The sequence below is a fragment of the Xiphophorus hellerii genome, chromosome 18 (assembly GCF_003331165.1).
Source record: "Xiphophorus hellerii strain 12219 chromosome 18, Xiphophorus_hellerii-4.1, whole genome shotgun sequence".
NCBI classification, from domain to species: Eukaryota; Metazoa; Chordata; class Actinopteri; order Cyprinodontiformes; family Poeciliidae; genus Xiphophorus; species Xiphophorus hellerii.
The window spans coordinates 4,675,570-4,697,037 of record NC_045689.1 but is presented as its reverse complement, the minus strand read 5'-3'; the positions used below and the strand labels follow the sequence as shown (position 1 = coordinate 4,697,037).

The window sequence follows — 21,468 nt, the reverse complement described above, 5'->3', positions numbered from 1 at the left end:
CTCGGCATGTTCTGAATTCAGGTTCCTTGACTCTGTTCTTTGAATGAAATGTTGTGTTGTGACGCATAGTGATAGCAAGTTCAAAATATTTGGTAGATCAGAGAAGGAAAAATTCCTCTTATTCAGTTTACATCTACTCAACATTGGCAGAAATGTCAAAGATTTAAAACCTTTTTATGAGTTTAAACAATTGCTTTAAGAAAAAAGTTTGAATTTATTGGGAATCCCCGCTGTCATGCTTGACCCTTGGTGTTTTAATGTTTGAAAGTCAGACTTTGGCTCCACTAAAAATAGACTTTTATTCTAAGTTCTGACCAGAAATGAACACATGAGATACACGGAAAAATATAATACTGACATAAACAAACAGTGGCTTTAATTGATCTAAATTGTTTTAGGAGTTGATACTCAATAACCAAACAACTGAAAACATGAGTGAAAGAAGCTCAATCATACAGGGAGGCTTTAGCATTAGCCTATGCTAAATACTATGTCTAGTGTTAGCAGAGCTAATGTTTATGATTAGTGTTTTGGGGTTAGTGTGACTAGGTTTTTAGTTAGCAGTGCCCACCACTGGTTTGAAAATCTTACCTTGACTCCTTCCAACATATTACTGTGGGCAAATAGTTAAATCTTTGTTGTGTCTGACTAATAGACCGTTTTCTAGAACACAATCATCTGAAACCAACTGGTGGCTGTGAATACTTCATCATATAATAGATTAGTCTATAACTAATCATATTATAGACTTTATCAATGTGACTGAAATCCCTACAGGTTGCAATATTTGGATTTTAAGACATCCAAAACTTCTATGTTTTTGTTGAATTTATCACAACTTTTTGGCTTAATTAAGTAAACATTGTGGAAGCTAATGATTATGCAACTGATCATTAAAAAGTTCAAACTGTTTTTTTTTACTTCCCACATAAACAAAACCATTTAAACATGTTAAAGTGACATGCTATGCTGATGATATCTAACTTTATGTAGCAAAACTATTTTCTTGCCTTGTTCTAAGCATGGTAAAAACTTTATGATAGAAGATATCTAGTACATGTTTAGATACATTTAATGTGCAGGAAAGGACATACAGCCAAAAACAGAGGTATAATTTATATATTTTTTGCTTATTCATAAGTTTGTTGCATGAAATTAGCATAGGTGTGTTGTGTTCAGGAGTGCAGGGATTCACACAGTCACTCCTTCCTTTAGCTTCTTTGCTCTAAATCAACGCTAGTCTCCAGTTTCGCAGCTGTATCCTGACCATCCACAGACATGACTTTCCAAATTAGTCTCCTTCTATGTCACTGCACGAGGCTGGCTGTGTGAGCTCCAGTCTCCTATGAATGAATGCAGATTACCATAACAACTAACAACGGGGCAGCATTAGAGGGTATGCCCAGTTAGGGGTCAGCTGCACCTCATGTGCTTAGAGCCAGCTGTTAGTTTGAAACTTGAACCAGTCAAGTGTCCAAGAGCACTTTGGCACAATAAAAGACCTGCGTGGAGTTGGGAGCACCTTGTCGTCCAGCTTTGTCAACGTTGTTTGGTGAGTGTGTTAAGAAACTTGCCCAGAAAAGCATCACTGCATTCAAAAAAAGTGAGAAACTTTTTAAAATAAAAAGCATATTTAAGATCAAATGCAAAATGTTTCTCTAAAACTGTCAAAATAACAAAAACAAGCCATGTATTTAAAACTCCGATTTTCACTCTGCATTGCATGCTTTAACAGCCACGCCCTCTTAAAAGCTTAAAGGTCATACTGACAGACATGTGATATGCACTGCCCATTCAGACCAGTTAGCTCTGCAGCTCACTTACCTTTGTGGCACTGGTCCAGTATCCCAGTTTAGACTGTCACTCAATACCCCAGCACCAACCTCCTGTCTCCCCAAACACACACATATGCAACCCCCCAATGCAGAACCAAAAAGGCCCAAAGCTCTGCAGCTGCCCCACAGAGACAGACTCTCAGGAACAGTTACATAAATCAGGGACTTTATGTTAAGTTACCCAAATCTTTTCAGAATAAAATGCAAAACATTCCTTTATTCAACACAGATGAATAAAGGAAGGCTGAAATGAGTTTATTGGTATAAATTAAACACTTCCTTGTTAGGCGAGTGAATTGAATGCATCGAGAATCTGTAGCATCTGTGGGTTTTACATCAAATTAGTTTGTAAGCATTTCATGTTTTGACTGTAATTTTGTGTTTTAAGAAGAAATTCCTGGATTGCAGTTTGAGTAACTTTGCAGAGATCACCCTGTATTACATAAAACCATATTTGGTTGGTTGGTATCGAGTCCGATGGCAGGTTCTCATTCACAGCGTGGGCCTCGGGGAGCAGGGAGGAAACATGAATTAACAAGTTCACACTCAAGTACTGCCAGGACCAACTGACTGTTTTGGCTGCCAAGATAATTTACCAACACAGAAAGCCAATTTTCACACAGAACAGCAAGACAATGAATGAAAAACAGAGAATTTAAAGGTCTTTCTTCCTACATCTTACACTCCGAGTGATCAATAGGGAACAGTCTCCTTGGATTCCTAATCTTTGACCCCGGTTGACGCTTTCAGACATGCAAGTCCTGATCCAAAGTAGCAAGAAATTATGCTAGCAGTTGGAGGAGCCTACAAATAGACTTAGGCATTTGTTAGACAACTGTGTGGACATGAGTAGACGCAAACCTTCACATGAGTGGAACGAAGAAGACCCGATGTTTCATAGTTCTCAAAATAACATCTGCAATAAAAAACAGCAACCTGCGATGCAAACTATGTGCTAAAAGTAACGGTTTTGTTGAATGAATGAAGATCATTCATTCAACAGCAGCATCTTTCTGGGTTGATATTCTCTTAGCCTCAAACTCAACAATTATGTTGCAGCAGTTTCCTGTTTGCAGCAAGCTTGCGTCTTGACGCATGATGCATCCTAACCAGTCCTTTCATCTGGGGTTCATAGTTTGAATCTTCTTTCATTTGTTGCCAAAATTAAAGCAAATACGAATGACATGTACTCATGTTGGCTTGTTTCAACTGATGATAATCTTAGTCCTCGTTTACACTGAGCAGTACATCATGGGTCCGTACCTTCTGGTACACTATAGTCCCTTCTTCACAGGTGTTTCTTTAACCAGTTCTTCCCTACTTGACCCCAGCCAGATTTGTCTCTGTTACCAAATCCTGCGCGGTCCTTCCGCATTTATTGGCCCGGCTTGTGTGAGCTGGGCCTAACCGGGTAATGCAAGCAAGCAATTTGATTGGCAGCAGACTGCCTTCATTGATTAGCCAATGTTTTATGTCTCTGTATGTGCAAAGGCTGTATACAGCATGAACCGAAGGGGCAACCTGCTACAAACACTGAGAGATTTTAGAAATACTGGCCGCCCCAGGGCACAAAATTACATCAATGGAACGTTGACCACAGTTCCTGCAGATTCCCAGCCTGCACATGGTCCTATGTTTCTGCCCCTGTTCACGCCCACATAGTGAGTAACACACTGCCAATGGATCCACACAACTTGGATAGAGTGAGATTTGATAATGAAGAAGCGGCTTACTCATGGTCTGGTGTATTCAGAATTGCATTTCCACCGCCAGTTGGACTCTTGCTGGGCAGGTGATATTAAATCCAAATGCTTAACGTGGCATCATACTAGTGCAACGACAAACGGGATGCACTAAAATCTCACGCAAGTAGTGACATTTTTCCGTCATTCAAACAATGGACCTTGTTGTGTGACCCCAACTGCTCCACCCTAAATGTACCATACCATTATGGTACCATACTGTCAGGTGGCAACGATGGTAGGAGTTTGTCCCACAATTATTGGGTTGCCGATTTGATCCCCGCTCCATCCCTCTCTGTTGTTGTGTCCTTGGGTAAGACACCTCACCTTCCTTGCCTGCTGGTGAAGGTCAGAGGGCCTGGTGGCACCAGTGCATGACAACCTCACTTCTGACAGTGTGGACCGGGACAGCTGTGGCTACTATCCAGTCCCTGTTAGCGTGTGAATTTGTACATAAATGGATAAATGACTGAATGTAGTGTGAAGCTCTTTGGGGTCCTCTGGACTTGATACATTACTGCACAAATACAGGGCATTTACCATTTTATCACTGCTTCACCATTATCCTAAGGACCTACAACTGAAGGGCACCTATACAACCAACTCTATACAAGTTGGTTGTATAGAGTGCTTTTATGATAAAAACAGACAAAATAACTTACCAAACCATACTGACCCATACTGGTCAGTGGAAACAAGGCATTAGAGTATGTTCTTCTTGAGACAACGCACCAAACCTTCCCAACATGGGTAAAGCTGTAATCCTTCTTAGATCTTCACTGAATTCCTTTTAATTGCCTATTAGTCAGTCCAGTTAGTGCAGTCAAGCAATAATTTATTCAAAGAGAAACTACCGGTTGTAGTCAGCTATGAATGCTAGCCAGAAACAAATAGACTTTGGCCTTGTAAGGCAGAAGACAATCTACAACCTTTAGCACTGCTTAGCATTGCTTGTTGTGAGTATGAACAGAAACCACAAACATTCAATATTAAAACCCCTGGAAATTTTTCTCATTTGGTCAAATTTCAACTATAGGTTTCAACAGGTTTTAATTGGATTTAATGTGACAGTAATCCAAACTAGCAGATAATTGTGAAGAGGAAAAAAAAACAAAATGTGGAATTTGATTAGGTCACTCCAGCTTTCTATACTCTGATCTAAGACATCCCATTTTACCTCTGTCTGATTGACATTGTCTTGCTGGAAGGTGAACCTCTGGTCCAACTTTTAACAGGTTTTCTACCTGTGATTGTCCATTCTTTCTCAAACTGTAGACAGTTTGAATAGCTTTTCCATAGAGGCCAGATTTGTGGAGTGCATGACTAACAGTCGTTTTATATGGCCAACTGTCACAAGGAGGGACAAGTCCTTTGGGTGAAAATAATAATTATGCTTCATGTCTTCAGCAATTTATGCAACTGATGACTCCTTTCTAAGCACTTAAGCTCTGGATTAACAAGTTCATAGTTGTTGCGTGATAATTTAGAGTTCGTGTGACGGTGACAGCGGGATGCTCATGATGAAACCTGAGCTGGTCCTGAGGGGTCACTAAGGGGATCTCAGTGGCAAACTGTGGACTTCTATCTTTAGTGTTGCCTGTCCAGGTCCTCCAAAGGCAGCTATTCCGATTGAATTGCATTGACTCAGCGGTCATTTCATGACCCCCCTTCCTTCCTCTAACTCTCCATTTATTCCTAATTTCTAATCAGATTCATATTTTTTGAGTTTTGTTGTGGAAACAAGTGATGCAGCTAAGAAAAGGCAGGAGGTTGGACTCAGATCACTGGGGTGATGGTCACTAAAAGGTCCAAAGAATATATCTTGTATTATATTTGGTGATTTATATTCCTTTCATGTTCCTCTTCGTTAAGAGCTCGTGTTACATAACCTTAAGGCTGTCGTGAAGAACATTACTACCACGAGACTTTCTCAGCCATATTGATAGCATAGCTGAAGAAGAGGCTGAAGTATCTCCCCACAGCTGCTTAATGAATCTGTTCTTGAAGGGTGGCCCTGTGATGAATTAGGGTTTGCCCTGCCTGTTGTCCATTGATAGCTGGAAAGGCCTGTCACCCCCTGTGAAACTAAATAGGACAAAGAAGACTGTGATGGAATATAACTTTGGGGGAATGTAGACAGCTGCTCTTGCTTTTTGTTTTCTATTTGCACATCCTTGTAAAATGGATCTAAATTCTGCTAACCACAGCCTCTGAATTTAATAAACAACATTCTGGTAAAAGATATCAGGAAGTTGGTATGTTACTATGTTTGCAGATGACATTAGTCTTTATTTTTAAGCAGTGTTGTGCACAAGTAAATCCTCCTAATGTGGCTTGTATGACCTGATAAATTACCTGGTATATTTATGGGCTTACTCTGATGTTTTACAGGCTCCATATCAAGTTTAAACTGTAGAGCTAAAGATCAGTGCACAACTTAAGACTTTTCATTTCAATAATGCATAGTAAAATAATACAAATTACGATATGATGCAAATCAGCAACACTAGGCAAAGTTTTCCATACCACCAAATCTTTATATTGCAAAGTGGAAACCATGATTTGCTTGTTTTTGCCTACAGTTAAAGTTAATTATTACATACTATCAATATTAATTCCCTGGCAGGGGTAAGACGTCAGCGATTCAATTTGTGTGACCCTAAACCAAATTTAAAGAAAGTTTGGTTCAGGAGGCTGATCTGATACAGTTTGACAAACATACAAACATTTTGGGTAAAGTTTTCAGCGATGCAGGTTGTTTGAAAATATATTCAAATTAAAATCTGCTCAAAGGAAAAACATCAGGTAGAACAAACATCTCATATTTTGTTGAAGACTTTTTAAAAATAGGAAGTCGTTATTGTTTCTGAAAAAATAACCACCAAGCCCAAAATTTAAGAACACTCAACTCTATAATGATTTATACACCATTTTTTTAAATAACAGAAATCAACAGTACTTTGTTTTGTTTAATTAATTATAGTACATTTATTTTATTGATAATTTATATTTTACAATAAAATTGTCTTTATAGAAAGATTTTGAGGTCCCTATGGCAAAATGTTTTCAGATTCTGCTCTAGTGTGACACCTAGTGGCCTTCCAAGGAAATACATTGCCTAATTCTTTTTCAATGTAATGTTGTTTATTTACTTTACTTTTTCTTTCTTTTTTTGCTTATCATATGAACTTCATAGAAGATTTTCAGCCATGTGACACAAGACTGACTGTCAGATATTTCTCTGCCATTGTTTCCATTTCTACCTTACGTCTATTTTTACACCAGTGGGTTCTGGCCAGGGCTGCGGTAACATCTTTCAGTTGCTAAGCATCATGTTTCTTTACTAATTCGTACTTTTTCACACAATGCCCAATGAAAACCTTCAGTTGAAATGACAAAATCTAGTTTTTATTCATCTGTTTTAACTCTCTGTGCACCTTAGTTTTTGGTTAATCTGATCGCAGTTTTCATTTGTGTGTTTTTAAGAAAAAGGAACGCGAAGGTAACTGATTGATTGTTATTTTTGGCTTTGAAGCTGTAATGCTGTGCAATGTTGTCAATGCATCCTCAAAGCGCGACCCTCCAACAAAGGCGGTGAGAGAAAAATGACACTGTGTGAAATATTTAATCAGCGTAAACAGCTGCTATATGAAATTTGAGCGAGTTCGTAGTCAAATATTGAATAAAAAATGCAAAAAAAACCAATAACCAACCTTTAAAAGAAAAAACAAACCTGGTTTGAATTAAATACAATTAAAATGATGACACTGTTACAGTAAACAAAGGTGACTAACAGTTATAATGAAGGTCATGGGGAGGTTAAAGGAGGATTTACAGGTCTGAACTGGTTTAGAGGGACTTAACTTTACACAGATGAGGTTTTAAATTAAAGCAGCATTTGTCCTCTCTACTGTCTAGTCAGAACTGATTTCTAATCCACTTTAGAAAAACATTATACCTTATATTTTCTGTGCATTCAGCATTGACTTTCATTGTTATACTAACAACATCCAATTCTACTTTATCTTTAAGATAACCTCTGCCTCCATCTTTGATTTTAATAAGAAAAAAATATCTGCATAATTCTCTGCATTTTTTTTTCACTGAGCTTTTCCTCATTGTTACAAAAGTCAATATATCAGAACTTAATAACACATAGCAACATATATTAACTAATAACCATGAACATAAAACATACTGTATGTATGTAACATGGTAAGAAACACATCAAGTTTAAATCAAGTTTATAAATGAGCCACAAGGCTGAAAAACAAAAAGATAAAACATTTGAAAGTAAATGTAGCTTTTTTTTTTTTTACAGATAAAACTAAGAATGTTTCCATAAAGCCCAAAAAGTATATAAAACGTAGAGTTTGTTACTGATAATGCGTCATGGCCTGCAGTTCCACTCTCCACCGAAAGAGGGCGTTTACCCAGCCAGGTCAAGAGCCCGGCTCCGCGGTGTATCATGGGATACGGATCAGGTAAGCTCCTCCGATTCATCAGGTTGAACATTACATTACGGAGCGAATACAGGAAGTAAACAGACAGAAATTTCAAAGTAAAAGCATATTGTATTGTTTTAACATTTTACTTTAAACATACTAAAATTATGTGTTGTTCTTTTTTAGATAAAAATGTTAACTTGCCTATAAAGAATTACTGCAGCAAATGGAGCTAATGCAAATGCACACATTTTGTTTTCTGGTAAATAATATAAATGGACACAGAGTACTTTCAATCTGAATATGGACACCACTGTCCTAAACAATTTCCTGCCATTTGAGGGTGATATTTTGGTTCTTGCTCACTTAAATTTTATATATTTGATCTGGATTACTTTTATTTGTTTGCGGTGAAGCTGCTTTGTTTTGTAAGAATCCAGCTTGTGTAAATTAATTCCCTTGAGCCTTCTGCGCTCCTTGGACCTTTATTTTGAAGTGCTGAAGCGGAAGTGTCGTTGCTTCCAGCTCTAGCTTGATGCTGTTTGACAACAGGAGGAGCTGACAGCCGAAGAAGCGACAGGTGAATGATTTACAACATCCAAATTTCACCTGTCCAGCACTTCATTATATTAATGAAACCAAAACCGATCCTGTTCGTCTGTTTGCGGCTTTGGGCCTCCAACTAAAATTAACATATTGTTGCCTAAAGAGTTGCCAAAAGGAGCAACACGCTACGGAGGAGCCTTGATTAGCAGGTATGCTATAAATAACTGTTATCGCCGAGCATTTGTTTATAGCTGTAAATGTGCTTATTTTTATATTTGTGTTAATTAGGGAGCAGTTTTATCTGGCAGCAGCCGCTTTGCAGCGTCAAACGGAGGTTCTGTTTTGGCTGAAATCCGACACATTTAATTAATAAAACAACAAACGCGTCTGATGGCGTGACGCAGGTTTAATTATGTTGGCTTTTTAGCATAAATCCTCATAAATTCACTTTTTTCCCCCGATGTATGTGAGCTGAGGCCTGTTGCGCCGCCCACTGTAAACAAACAGTTACTGGGTCCTCCCATCCCTGCAGGTTTCACTGTTTAGCAACCACCATTTATGTTTACTGTGAGTACTCTGCAGTCACGGTCTGCTCACCCCGTCCAGACGATTGGTTCAGGGATAATAAGGACATGTTTATAACCCCTATCTTTATCTGTAGCACTACAGATAAATAGTCCTGCATGTTTTAAATGTTTCACTACAGCTGGTCAAAATACTTAAATTATTTCTACACATTATTGTTGAGTCAGTGTGATTCAGAAATAGAAAAACATCTAAAACAAGCAGGATATTGACTGTTATGGAAGAGAATCGGGGCCCCCCATGACTTTAATGGGAGAACAATGGTTTTAATGGGATAATCTGCAAAAGAAAACTCGTCTTAACTATTCTAAGAATTACAAGTTTTAATCTAAGATTTATGGAAAAAGGCAGAATTGTGACTTTAATCTATAAATTCTGGCTTCAATCTGAAAATTCTGAAATTTGAAAAAAGAATTCTGACTAGAAAGCTTGACTTGAATCAGAATTTTGGAAAAGACAATTCTCACTTTAATCTAAAAATTCAACTTTTAATCTGAGAATTTTGCACTAAAAAGACAGAATTCTGACTTGAATCTATTAATTCTGGTGAAAAGTGAGAATTCTGACTTTATTCTGACTTTATTCTGGATTTAATCTGATATTCTGCAAAGAAAACTCACTCGACTAATCTAAGAATTCTGACTTTGTTCTCTAAATTCTGCAAGAATTAAGATTTTAATCCAGGAATTCTGAATTGAACCTGAAAATTAAATCTTTTTCCAAAGATTCTTGATTACCGACTTGGCAGAACGCTGCCGCCGATGTTTGCAGTAATATATACTGATGGTGTGCAGTTTATGGTTTTCTTTGGTTTGACTCCACCTGAATACATCTGAAATCCAACACTTGTGAGAGTGACATTCTGTTGACTTTCTAACATCAAAGACATTAATGTGAACAAATGTGGAATAAAACACAATGAGCGTCTGCAGCGTAACGTTTGGCTGGGGAGTGGAAACAGGAAGAACCGGGTTAATGAAACAAAACGTTGTCCAGTTCTGGACAGCAGAACCACAATCAGTGGAAAAACTAAAGAAAAATACAGATTTCAACTTAAGACAAGGGAAAAAAGATTGCTGGTACCTTTAGTTTAATTTTTGTGGAAATTCAGTGTAAATGTTGCAGCAAAAAGATTGAAAAATTGTTCTTAATAATGCATTTTCTGTTAAAAGTGTATTTAAAAATACTAACTGGTTCCTGTCACTTTCTAAAGTAAAGTTAAAGTCAATAAGAGCTTTTATGGAAGTCCAGTGCTGAGTTGTGTCAACCAACCCGTAAAGTTCAAATGAAGATTTCAGGTCTTCTGTCTTCTTTTCATCAGTTGTTGGTTTTTAATATTTTCATTTGACTGTTATTGAGTAGTTCCCTCTTTCTTTCCTCCGGTTTGTTTCCATCAATTCTACAATTTCCTTTATTCTCCACCTGTGAATGAGTCAAAGTTTGAAATCAGTTAAAACAAATCTTAATTTTTGGAATGATATATTTTTTTTCTCTTCACTAAAAGCTTTTAAAAGAATTTGTCCAAACTCATTCAGAGAAACATTCATATTTTTTTATTAATCAAGGTAGAAGAGAAAGTTGTTTGTGTTATTTTTGTGCAACATAAAGCAGAGGTTGTGTTTAGTTTATGTCAACTGTGAACCATGTTATTGTTGTTATTGTCAGCAGCTCAATGTAATTCAATATTTCCTCTTATTTTTTGATAGCAGCAATTCCACTTCGTTTTCCTTTTTGCTGTTTTAACCCTTTTTCTGCTGTTCTTAGGTCAGTCGCAGGTAGAGCAGCATCATCGAAGCAGGAAGCATGTTGTCGGGGGAGGAGATCCTGTGCAGCACGCAGCAGGTGATCGCAGGGCTGGAAGCTCTGAAAGGGGAGAACCACAGTTTGCTGGACAACCTGCAGGAGGCGATGGAGAGCCACCCGGCGTCTCACAGCGGCGGTGTGGAGCAGGAGAAGAGCAGCATCATCCGACAGTCGCTGGAGAGGATCGAGCTGGGGCTGAGCGAGGCACAAGTACGTCAAACCTGCGACGCTGCTGCTTCAGAAGTTACTTTAAAATGACTAAATTAGCCCCGCCCCCAACTTTGGATAAATTCCCCTAAAGTGGGCGGGGCCAAGATACTCTGAACTTTTTAGACTCCTCTAACGACTTTTTCTAAAAAGTGACTAGCGACTAATCTCGCAACTTTTTTCAGGTGTAATAGCCATGTTCAACCTAAAGAGGGCACACAGTGACTTTAGAAGTTATTTTAACCAGTAACTAGGAAAACCCCGCCCCCAAAGTTAGAAACATTTCCTCTGAAGTTGGCGGGGCCTCAAGCGGATTAAATGAGGGGAAGGCACTGTTGGCAGCATAATGAATTTGTTGCTCTTTTTAGTGACCTTTCCGACCCCTCTAGCGACTTTTTTTTTTCTTTTACCAAAATATGGCTATCTAGAAAAAGATCCAGAGAGTTTTTTCTGAGATTTCAAAGACTTTTATGGCAACATGTGAAAGTTACCCATCACTCTGCAGCTCTGCTATGTCCAGAGTGAGCAGCCAGTGCCTTGATACCCAACATAGTGTGTAACGCTAAGTAAGCGGTACTGGTGTAACCAATGGGAAAATTCAACTGCAGTAGCCTGTCCAACCCAAAGAGGGCAGCACTGAGACTGTTTTTTTTGGCAAAATGTTGCAGAATTAAACAAAAGAACACACAAATGGTAACATTTGCACAGAAACATAAAGATAGGCCCTTAAGCATCCATTTATAGAGTTTATCAGCAAAAAAAATTTCATTTTGGCCTTAGTTACTTTTTAAAAAGACTTAAAAGTGCAAATGAAACTGATATTTCTAAAAGTTCAGAAGCTTTCATTTCATTATTCTTAGTCTTTTGATATTTATTATAAATATCTTGGCTACTTTGTCGCTACATATAGTGACTTTTTAGATCTTCAATCTAGAGACTGCACGCTGCTGCTCTAGAAGTTATTTTAAACTGTAACTAGAATAGTTTGGCCCCCAAATTTGAAAGAATTCCCCTACGGTGGGCGGGGCCACGATACACTGAGGGGCGTGGCCAAGTGGGTTAAGTGGGAGGAAATCACTGTTGGCAGGTTAACAAATTTGCTGTTCTATTTAGCAACTTTTAGACTCCTCTACAACTTTTTTTTGTCCAAAATGTGACCAGTGACAAATAAACTTTTGCAACGTTTTTCTGTTTGATTGCTGTTATTGTTGATTCTGTTTCAAATTGGTTTTGATGAACCATCTCGGTTCCATATCTGTGGAATGTGCTACAAAAATAACACTTACTTATTCATTAGCTTTTTCAGATTAAGATCATAAATCTTTATTCATCTTGAGTTCCTAGTTAACAAATAGTTTTTTTAAAATACTCTGTGCAGGTGATGATGGCTCTGTCGTCTCATCTTGGCTCACTGGAAGCAGAGAAGCAAAAGTTACGAGCTCAGGTAAGACATGTAGTTGTCTGTGAGTGAAATAATAAATTTTTTAAAGTTCTGTAACTAAAATTACCAAATCTTTTGCTTGGATTTTGACTAAATCAAATGTTAGGCTATGATCACACAGCAGGCGAATGCTGTGTGATCCATATATGACTTTTTCACAGCAGTCTGAGCGGCCTGATTCCAAACTTTTCACCCAGAAAAAAATAGATTTGTTCTACTTCTGTATGGAAATAAATTAACGTATGTGATAATTGTCAAAACCTTAGCAGTACAGATGCAAATTTTTCAATGTCTAGCGATTTGATTCCAATTTTTAGGGTTCAATTTGACTTATTATTTTTAATTCAAAGACCAATTTTTCTATTCAAATGGTCTGGAAATTTTGCTTAAATCATGTGACTGACGAGATGAAAAGACAGTGTAAACAACTAACACATTTAATTAAAATAATTCTATAAGATTCCATAGTTTATCCATTTACATCAGTTGATGTGTAAACAAAAATATTTAAACTACCAGTATTAGCTTAGCTTAGCTACCTAGCTTTTTCTTAAATAAAAATATATCAGTTAATCATAACTCATGCAGCGGCCGAGTGAATACGTGATGTGCAGATATTAACAGCAACGACGTACGACTGAAACGCATTTTAAAATTGATTCTGAGCATTTTGAATTAATTCGAAATTCCCTGGATTAGGAATCGCGATTCTTTACAGAGTCAAATTGTTTTTCTGCACCTCTACTCTTCAGTCAGAATGCTCATGTCACATTTTGTCCAACTTTTACGTCATTGACGAGACACGACTCATAATTCTGCACCAGAAGACGAAGCATTCGGTAAATCTGGACGACAAGAATGGAAGAAATGAGTCAGTGAACGCATCACAATCCCACCACTCTTAGCCCTGACTCCACATCCAAACAGATTTCTCTACAGAAGTTGCAGGCAAATTTTCTTTTGCCTGATTTTGCTATTTTTTTGTATCTTGTATGAATTATTGTCATTTTTGTAGTTAAAATAGCAAAATTTTCACTTAACTTTATATTTTGGTCCGTCTGATGTTGTAATTTTTAACTATTAAATGATTGATAATTTGATTAGTTACTCAGTACTTGAGTAGACTTTTTACCAAACACTTTTTAACTTTTACTTGAGTAGAAATATGTTGAAGTAGTGTTACTCTTGAGCAAAATATTTGTGTACTTTACCCACCTGTGGTCCGCCCTCAGGTGCGCCGTCTCGTTCAGGAGAACCAGTGGCTGAGGGACGAACTCGCCGGCGCTCAGCAGCGGCTGCAGGACAAGGAGCAGGAGGTCGTGACCCTGGAGGAGCAGAACAAACACCTGCAGTTTATGTCCTCCATACGCAAATACGACCAGGATGAGCCGCCTCTGGTGAGAACCAGCAACCTGCAGACTCCTCACCAATCCGACTGTCCAGGGAACAAAACATTTCAATTTAAACCCCTGAAATAAGAGAAACAGTTTCGCTAACTAAGCAGCTGCAATCACATTTTAGACAAACGTCCTGATACTGATGTCAGTGTCGATAGATTGATGAAACCCAACAAGAGAAAGAGGGTGTACTTTCTTTTTTCAGTGTCTGTTGGAGCTGTTTTAAATGTTTGTGCTGCTTTTTATTTCAGGATGAGAAAGAAACTTCCTCCAACAAGGAGTCTCTGGATGATTTGTTTCCTGCTGAAGATGAGGAACCGTCCCAGAGTAAGACGTTACGATTTCAGATTACGCTTTCCGTCACGCTCTCATGCTACAGAAATGGTTGGACTACAGAAAGAATGTTTTCCAAAATTTAGAAGGCAACCAAAATAAATTTGTGTTGATCAGTAAAGAAGAAAACTTCTTATTTTAGTCTTGGTGCAATAAAATGTTAAAAGCCTAAAGAAAAAAAGATGAATGGGAGAATATTGTTTGAAAGAAAAAAGAATAAAGTTGGTGAGTCGCATTATTGATACATCAGATTTATCAGTAAATATCAGATTTGTTTCCAAGTTGTAGCTTTGAAGCTGATTTCTTAATAATTTAACTTAAGACAAGACATTTTTTCTACGTTGTAAGTTAAATAATCTGCCAGTGGAACTAGAACTTTTTCATCAATAAGAAGGGATTATTAATTTAAAACAAGCTCCTATATCTTGCTGAAAACTTACTTGTAAGTTAATTTTGTATTATTTCAAGTTTATTAAGACATTTGGACTAGAAACTATACAAAAATACTTGGTAATATTTTGTTTTTGCAGTGTATGCGCTGTACAATGGCTGCTGGAAAAGACCCGTGTTTTGTTGTTGACTCACCATCCAGAAACCACTTGCTTGCTGCGTTCTTCTTGGTTGTGCAGGAGGCTCCACTTCTGCTTTTCAAAGATGTACAGTTGTATAATTGAGCATCTGTTTGCAGCCATTTTCATGTGTAAATGTTGATTTGGTGGGCGTGACAGGCAGCAGCTTATTTGGACTTAAAGTGACAGAGGCCCTAAAATGGCTCATTCTGAATTGATCCGACTAAAATCTTATAATCCAAGAATGATTTTATGCAAAACATTTAGTGAACAGGTTTTGTATAAATTATGGATTTATCCTAAACTGTTCAAGAAATCATTTATACTTTTATTATATAAACGTTTTTTTTTTTTTTTCCAGTTTCCCAGCCTCATCACAGCAGCGCGGCGGCGGCGGCCCAGCAGGGCGGCTACGAGATCCCCGCCCGCCTCCGAACGCTCCACAACCTGGTCATCCAGTACGCGTCTCAAGGTCGCTACGAGGTCGCCGTGCCGCTCTGCAAACAGGTGAGACCAGCGGCTCGCCGTCTGCTCCTGTTTCTGACCAAAGCGGCCGCAGACCTGATGATGTCGCCCCAACAGGCTCTGGAAGACCTGGAGAAGTCCTCCGGCCACACACACCCAGACGTAGCAACCATGCTCAACATCCTGGCTCTGGTGTACAGGTGAGGCGGCAGAGACCAGGGTCAACCTCACAGCTGGGGAGTAACTGCTTACATTTGCTCAATTACATTTCCTTCAGTAACGTTTTTAGGAGTATTTTTACTACACTGTGAAGTATTTCTATTTTTACTTGAGTCAAATTTCTGGATTTTTTTTTCTATCCACTGATTGAAAAACAAACATGTTTTAACCAGAAATTCACCAGACTCAGACACACACCTGCAGTTTCTGTTAAAGTTTCATCAGTTTTTTTTTATGAAAGAAACTGATTTGGAAAAATTTTCTTTGACTTGATTTTGTTATTTTGTAATTATTTATGAGAATCATTTTTGTTATTAGAATGCCAAAATTTCCACTTAATTTTATATTTTAGTCAGTTTAATGATGTAATTTTTAAATATTAAATGATTGATAATTTGATCAGTTACTCAATAGTTGAGTAAACTTTTTACCAAATACTTTTTTACTCTTGAGTAATTTCTTGAACGGCTACTTTTTACTTTTACTTGAGTAAAAATATGTTGAAGTAGTGCTGCTCTTATATGAGTAAATTTTTTGTGTACTCTACCAACCTCTCGTCAACATTTCTTTAAAAAAATAAGAGATAATTAGCTAATTTAATTAGAAATGTCACAAAATCCAATTAAAAAAACAACAAAAAGTAAAGATATTATGGTTCTGTTTTTATTAAATGAGGTAAAGAAAAATACATTTTGGTGATTATATAATAATTGAAGTTCACACTTTTGTTGACTGATTTTTGTTTTAATTGCAGAGATCAGAACAAGTATAAAGAGGCAGCGAACCTGCTGAACGATGCGTTGGCGATCAGAGAGAAAACTCTTGGCATGGATCATCCGGCTGTAAGAAATCATCTTTAATTAATCAGTACAACAGCAGAATTACAACTTTATTCCCATGATTATACACATGCTATTACAACTATTCTGACTTTATCCCCGTTTTATTACGAGTATGTTCTTATATAACATATAAGTCCATATTCTTATATGTTTTTCTGTTTTTAATAAATCAGTAAAACAGATTTAACTCTCCTGATCTTCACTTTTCACTCTGTTTTTGTCTCAAACGCAGTAATTATGATGTGTTTTGTGTGTTTTTGCAGGTGGCAGCTACACTGAACAACCTGGCTGTGCTTTATGGTAAAAGAGGAAAATACAAAGAAGCGGAGCCGCTTTGTAAACGAGCGCTGGAGATCCGAGAGAAAGTAAGACGAGAAGACTTCCTAATTATCACTATTTATTATAAACCAAAACTGCTTGCCTACACTTTTACTAAATACATTTTGTCTAGGGACACAAGACATACATAATAAACACTGAAAAAAATGCAGTATAATAAACATATACCAAATAAAATATGTTTTTATAAATTAGCTGCATTTTTATTTTAATCTCATCAACCAAAATCGGAATCAACAGGTCAGGCTTTTTAAAGATCAGTGAAAACTGCAATCACTCTTATTAAGTTAAACATCTGCATTATTTCATCCACTTTATGCAAAACGGCCGTCCTGCTGTGACTGAAACAATCCCTCGTCATGATGACACCACCGCCATGCTTTAACAGACTCAGACGTGTCGGTCCGTCATTTCTAAACATCCGCAGTTGTTGACAAATGGCTCCAGATTACTTTCCAAACTTGTGTAGAGCCAAAATGTTAACATCTTCATCAGCTTGGCATTTTCAGCTCCACTTATTAAAGGGGCGGTGTCACACAAAATCAACTTGTTTTAGATTTACATCACAATGTTATTCCTGGGGTGTTGATTTGATTCTTTCATGCATGTTTAAGAAATCCTTGAATCTCCATGGCAACCATTCAGCTGTAAAATGCCTAGGTGGACCTAGCTCCGCCTTAGAGACAATTAGCTGGTGGAACTGTGGAGTTTGTTATATGAGCTGCTGCTCAGTTCAATGCTGGTAAAAACACAGTTAAAGAGTTAGTAGAGGAGCCATGTTGGAATGACTTCCTGAAGGCGGAGTTTAACAGAGCAGGAGTTTTAAAGAGACAGACTCATGTATAATTTAAGTCATATTTAACATTTATAGCATTTTTATAACAACTGATGGTAACATAGTTGCTTGATTATGCTACAAAATGACACTATGTGGCTGGAAAATACATAAATAATTTTCCAGCTGCTTAAATAGTTCAGTGGAATAAAGTAAAGCTGGTCCTGACCTTCCGGTTCAGATTAAAGTCACGGGTCTGCTCTCTGTGCCTGCGTGGTTCAGGTTCTGGGTACGGACCATCCCGACGTGGCCAAGCAGCTCAACAACCTGGCGCTGCTGTGCCAGAACCAGGGGAAGTACCAGGAAGTGGAGCAGTACTACGAACGTGCTCTGCACATCTACCAGAGCAAACTGGGACCGGACGACGCCAACGTGGCGAAAACCAAGAACAACCTGGTGAGACGAGACAGAAACCCATTTCTAATCCCGTTTGTAATCCCTGCTAATCTGGTGAAAAAAACCCTCAAAAGCAGACATGTTTGTTTTTGTTTTTTCTTTTCAGGCATCATGTTATCTGAAACAGGGAAAATACAGACAAGCGGAAGCGCTTTACAAAGAGATTCTGACCAGAGCTCATGAAAAAGAATTTGGATCTGTGGAAGGTAAATTAATCTTTAAAAATGTGGGTTTTTTTCTTATTTCTCCTTTCTTTCTCAATTTCTTTATTTCTTGGGTTTTTTTTCTTTCTTTGTTTCTCTTTTCCTTGTTTCTTTCACTAAGTTGTGCCTCAACAATCCCATTTATCAACTTAAAAGTGAAGCTTCTAGTAGAAAGTTCTTATTGTTGCAGCTGAAATTAGACAAAGTATTTTCTAGACCCATAAAACAGAAAATATTTGACAGTTTGGAAACTAAACACCTTTTCTTTTTAAGTTTGAGAACATTTTTCTGTCCTACAATAACTTTTTTTCCTTTGGTTTTATTAAAATTGCGCATGTTTAATTTATTACTGTGCAGTTAAAAAGAAAAAAATCTATTAATTCAATCAAGAAATTATTTTTGACTTGGTGATTTTGTCCCAAAGACCAAAACGTTGGATGTGCCGGCCGAACATCTGGAAAGTGAATCTTTAACGTTTTTTCAGTCGTTTTTGCCGTGTCTGTCGTCTAGGAGACGGCCGTCCCCGCTGGTCCAACATGGAGGACGGCGGCGCCGCGCAGGACGGACTGAAGCGCAGCAGCTCCTTCACCAAACTCCGGGAGTCGATACGCCGGAGCAGCGAGAAGCTGGTCCGCAAGCTAAAAGGAGTCGGGATGGAGGAGGTGACCCCGAGGAATGCTGGGTAATTTTCCAGAACATGGCAGCAGAAATCCCACTTTAACTTGATCTGGAACCACAATGAGTAAAAAAAAATACTAAAATGGCTTCTACTGTTTTGCTTGGTGGCTAATCTTTTGTTTCCTTTGCAGGATGAAGAGGGCGAACTCTCTGAACGTGTTGAACGTTGGAGCCAGAGAAAATCTCAATGGCACCCAGGTGATTTTCAGAGACAAAACATCCAGGGGTTTTTTACGGAAGAGGATTAGGGCCACCGAAAAAAAAAAAGAATTCTGACTTTAATCTCAGAATTTTTTTTTTTTTTTTTCAGTGGCCCTAATCCTCTTCCGTAGTTTTTTAAGCTGTGATTTGTAGAGAAAAAGCTTAACATACCTAAACAGCGCTATGCACCGCTAACCCTGACATGCTAACGCTACACTGACATGGTATTTAGCGGAAGCTAATGCTAAAGCTCTAATTTAATGAGCTTTTTATCATTAAACACAAGTTTAAAGTTTTCTTGTTTTAACGAGTTTTGCATCTCATTATGAAAATTTTCTAATTTGAACCATTTTTTATTTCTTATATGTTTTTTGTCATTTTAATGAGTTTCTTCTTTCTTTATTGGGACATTTTTCTCTTGGCGAGTTTTTAATCTCATATGAGTTTTCTTGTTTTACATATTGTTGCAATGAGATCCTGAATCTATTTCCAAACTCTGGCTGTTTAGTTCTTTCTTAGATCAGGGATTGTCTGATCAGGTCTTTTGCTGCCAATTTTCATTCCAATCACCCTTGAGGGCCAATCATTGCCGATCACCTGGAAGGGCTGTTAATTTTTTGCGTTAGGTATAAATGCTGATCTGGCAAAATGGAAAAATGACCTGGCAAAAAATTCACCTAAAATGCTAAATACTTGCAGGCACAATACAGCAGCTATTCAGTAAAAAGGACGACTGAAAAACCTGCAATCAGTAAAACAATATTTAACAGTAAGACTCTCTGTACCATAAATTATGCATGAGTCAAATAAATCTGCCTATATCAAATAATGTCAAGAAAACATTCATTCAAAGTCAAATGCAGGTTGCATCAAAATAAACAACCCTGAGTTACTAAATCCTAACTTCTTGATAGCTTGGCTAGCTGATTAAAACTGGTTCTGATTGGCTAGCTGATTAATGCTGGTTCTGATTGGCTAGCTGATTAATGCTGGTTCTGATTGGCTAGCTGATTAATGCTGGTTCTGATTGGTTGGTTCTGACCAAGTGGAGTAATTCTGCAGGGAGGAGGCAGAGGAGATTGATTATTTTCAGAGATTATCTGTCTTATGTTAGGGCATAGCGAAGGTTTTAATAAATATGTAAAATATTTTTTTGTTGTTTTAGTTACGTGCTGCAGCTTTAAGCAGACGTTCGGTGTGAGATTCACTGCCAGGTGGAGGTTGAGCGGCGCTCCGTCTGTAAAATATTTCTACCAGTAGCGCGTAGCGGCGGTCCAATAGCGAGAGCAGATCCCAGCGTCTTACAGCTCGAAGACTTCAATTATTTTTCAGACTATTTGCCTAGCTATCTGACCATCATGCTCTTCCGGGTGAGTGTTGGAAGAAAAACAGACCCTTCGGATGTCATTTTTTTCCTGCATTGAGCCTCCATGTAGCCAAACTCCGTCAAGTGTTTGTTTTTTAAATGCCATATTAGATTCGTTGTGTTGATGCATTTTGACGCGCTTCACCCCCGAGGTAATTTTCCGCCGCAACATGTAAACGTCCACATTCACTCACAGCGTTGTAGTTCCACACGACATCGCTTAGGACTTGCTGCTGCGCGCTTGAGCCGTGTGAAGGAAAGAGGAGATCAGCTGCACACGCAGGCTGTGAAGTGAGATAAATGTGATCGGTTTTGCTGATTGGCCACAAGAGACTGTGATCGGCGATCACCGATTATACACCTTTTCACGGAAATTGGCCGATTATGATCGGTGGCCGATCGATTGACACACCTCTACTTTAGACTCTTATGTGAGCATTTCTCTCTGATTATCCAAACTGAGATCAATATGGCCGCTTTCCTCTACAAGTAAGATACTGACTGCTCATTGGTACTTAACAGAAACTCAGAATACATCAGCAGTGTGTGTTTGCATTGTTCTGAATGTTGTGATAATTATTCTGTGTTTTTTGCTCCTCAGTCCAGCCAGCTGGTGGACAGTCGAGGCCTGAGCTGCAGCACGCAGAGCCTGAACAGACGGGGATCGCTCGGTGGGACCAGCTAACACACACATAACACAAATCATTTAAATACAAGAAAAACTGATGGATTGTTTAAAAACTGGACTCAAAAATGCTGCTGTGAATCAGCATCAAGAGGATTCCCCACTATGAGTCTCCGAAAGATGGTCGCTGCAAAGTGGGGGTCAAAGGTCAAATTTGACTATAGCAGAGTTATCCTGACCAGCAACAAGGTTTAAGTCTGTCTGCAACATTTCCTTTACTTGCTCCTGTTTTCTGAATTGTGAGAATCTAGTTTAACAATTTTTAACGCTAAATCTTTAAAACAAAACAAAATAATCTATTTATTCTTTTCACAGCCAAGGAAAAATCTAAAAATC

At 38.1% G+C, this 21,468-nt stretch overlaps 1 protein-coding gene across 2 annotated transcripts; it reads left to right on the top strand.

The window, feature by feature from the left end:
* The first annotated feature begins 8,555 nt into the window (after positions 1-8,555).
* Positions 8,556-21,468, top strand: klc3 (kinesin light chain 3). Of its 2 annotated transcripts, XM_032591063.1 has the most exons (14): positions 8,556-8,777; positions 10,918-11,166; positions 12,542-12,607; positions 13,837-14,001; positions 14,253-14,328; positions 15,265-15,410; positions 15,486-15,568; positions 16,342-16,429; positions 16,693-16,794; positions 17,826-17,999; positions 18,106-18,205; positions 18,713-18,884; positions 19,012-19,078; positions 21,049-21,468. In XM_032591063.1, the coding sequence occupies exons 2-14, from the start codon at positions 10,957-10,959 to the stop codon at positions 21,130-21,132; spliced, it is 1,533 nt and encodes a 510-aa protein (XP_032446954.1). In that variant the 5' UTR covers positions 8,556-8,777; positions 10,918-10,956; the 3' UTR covers positions 21,133-21,468. The 2 variants fall into 2 exon arrangements, with proteins under 2 accessions (XP_032446954.1, XP_032446955.1); XM_032591064.1 differs by lacking the exons at positions 19,012-19,078; positions 21,049-21,468 and having other exon boundaries at positions 18,687-18,795.

What these genes read in the sequence shown, in the direction of transcription:
- klc3 (XM_032591063.1), top strand. Translation starts at nt 10,957, where the DNA reads ATGTTGTCGGGGGAGGAGATCCTGTGCAGCACGCAGCAGGTGATCGCA. An exon ending in TGGGGCTGAGCGAGGCACAA is followed by an intron (nt 11,167 to 12,541) that starts GTACGTCAAACC and finishes TACTCTGTGCAG; the next exon opens with GTGATGATGGCTCTGTCGTC. An exon ending in GTGACCCCGAGGAATGCTGG is followed by an intron (nt 18,885 to 19,011) that starts GTAATTTTCCAG and finishes TTTCCTTTGCAG; the next exon opens with GATGAAGAGGGCGAACTCTC.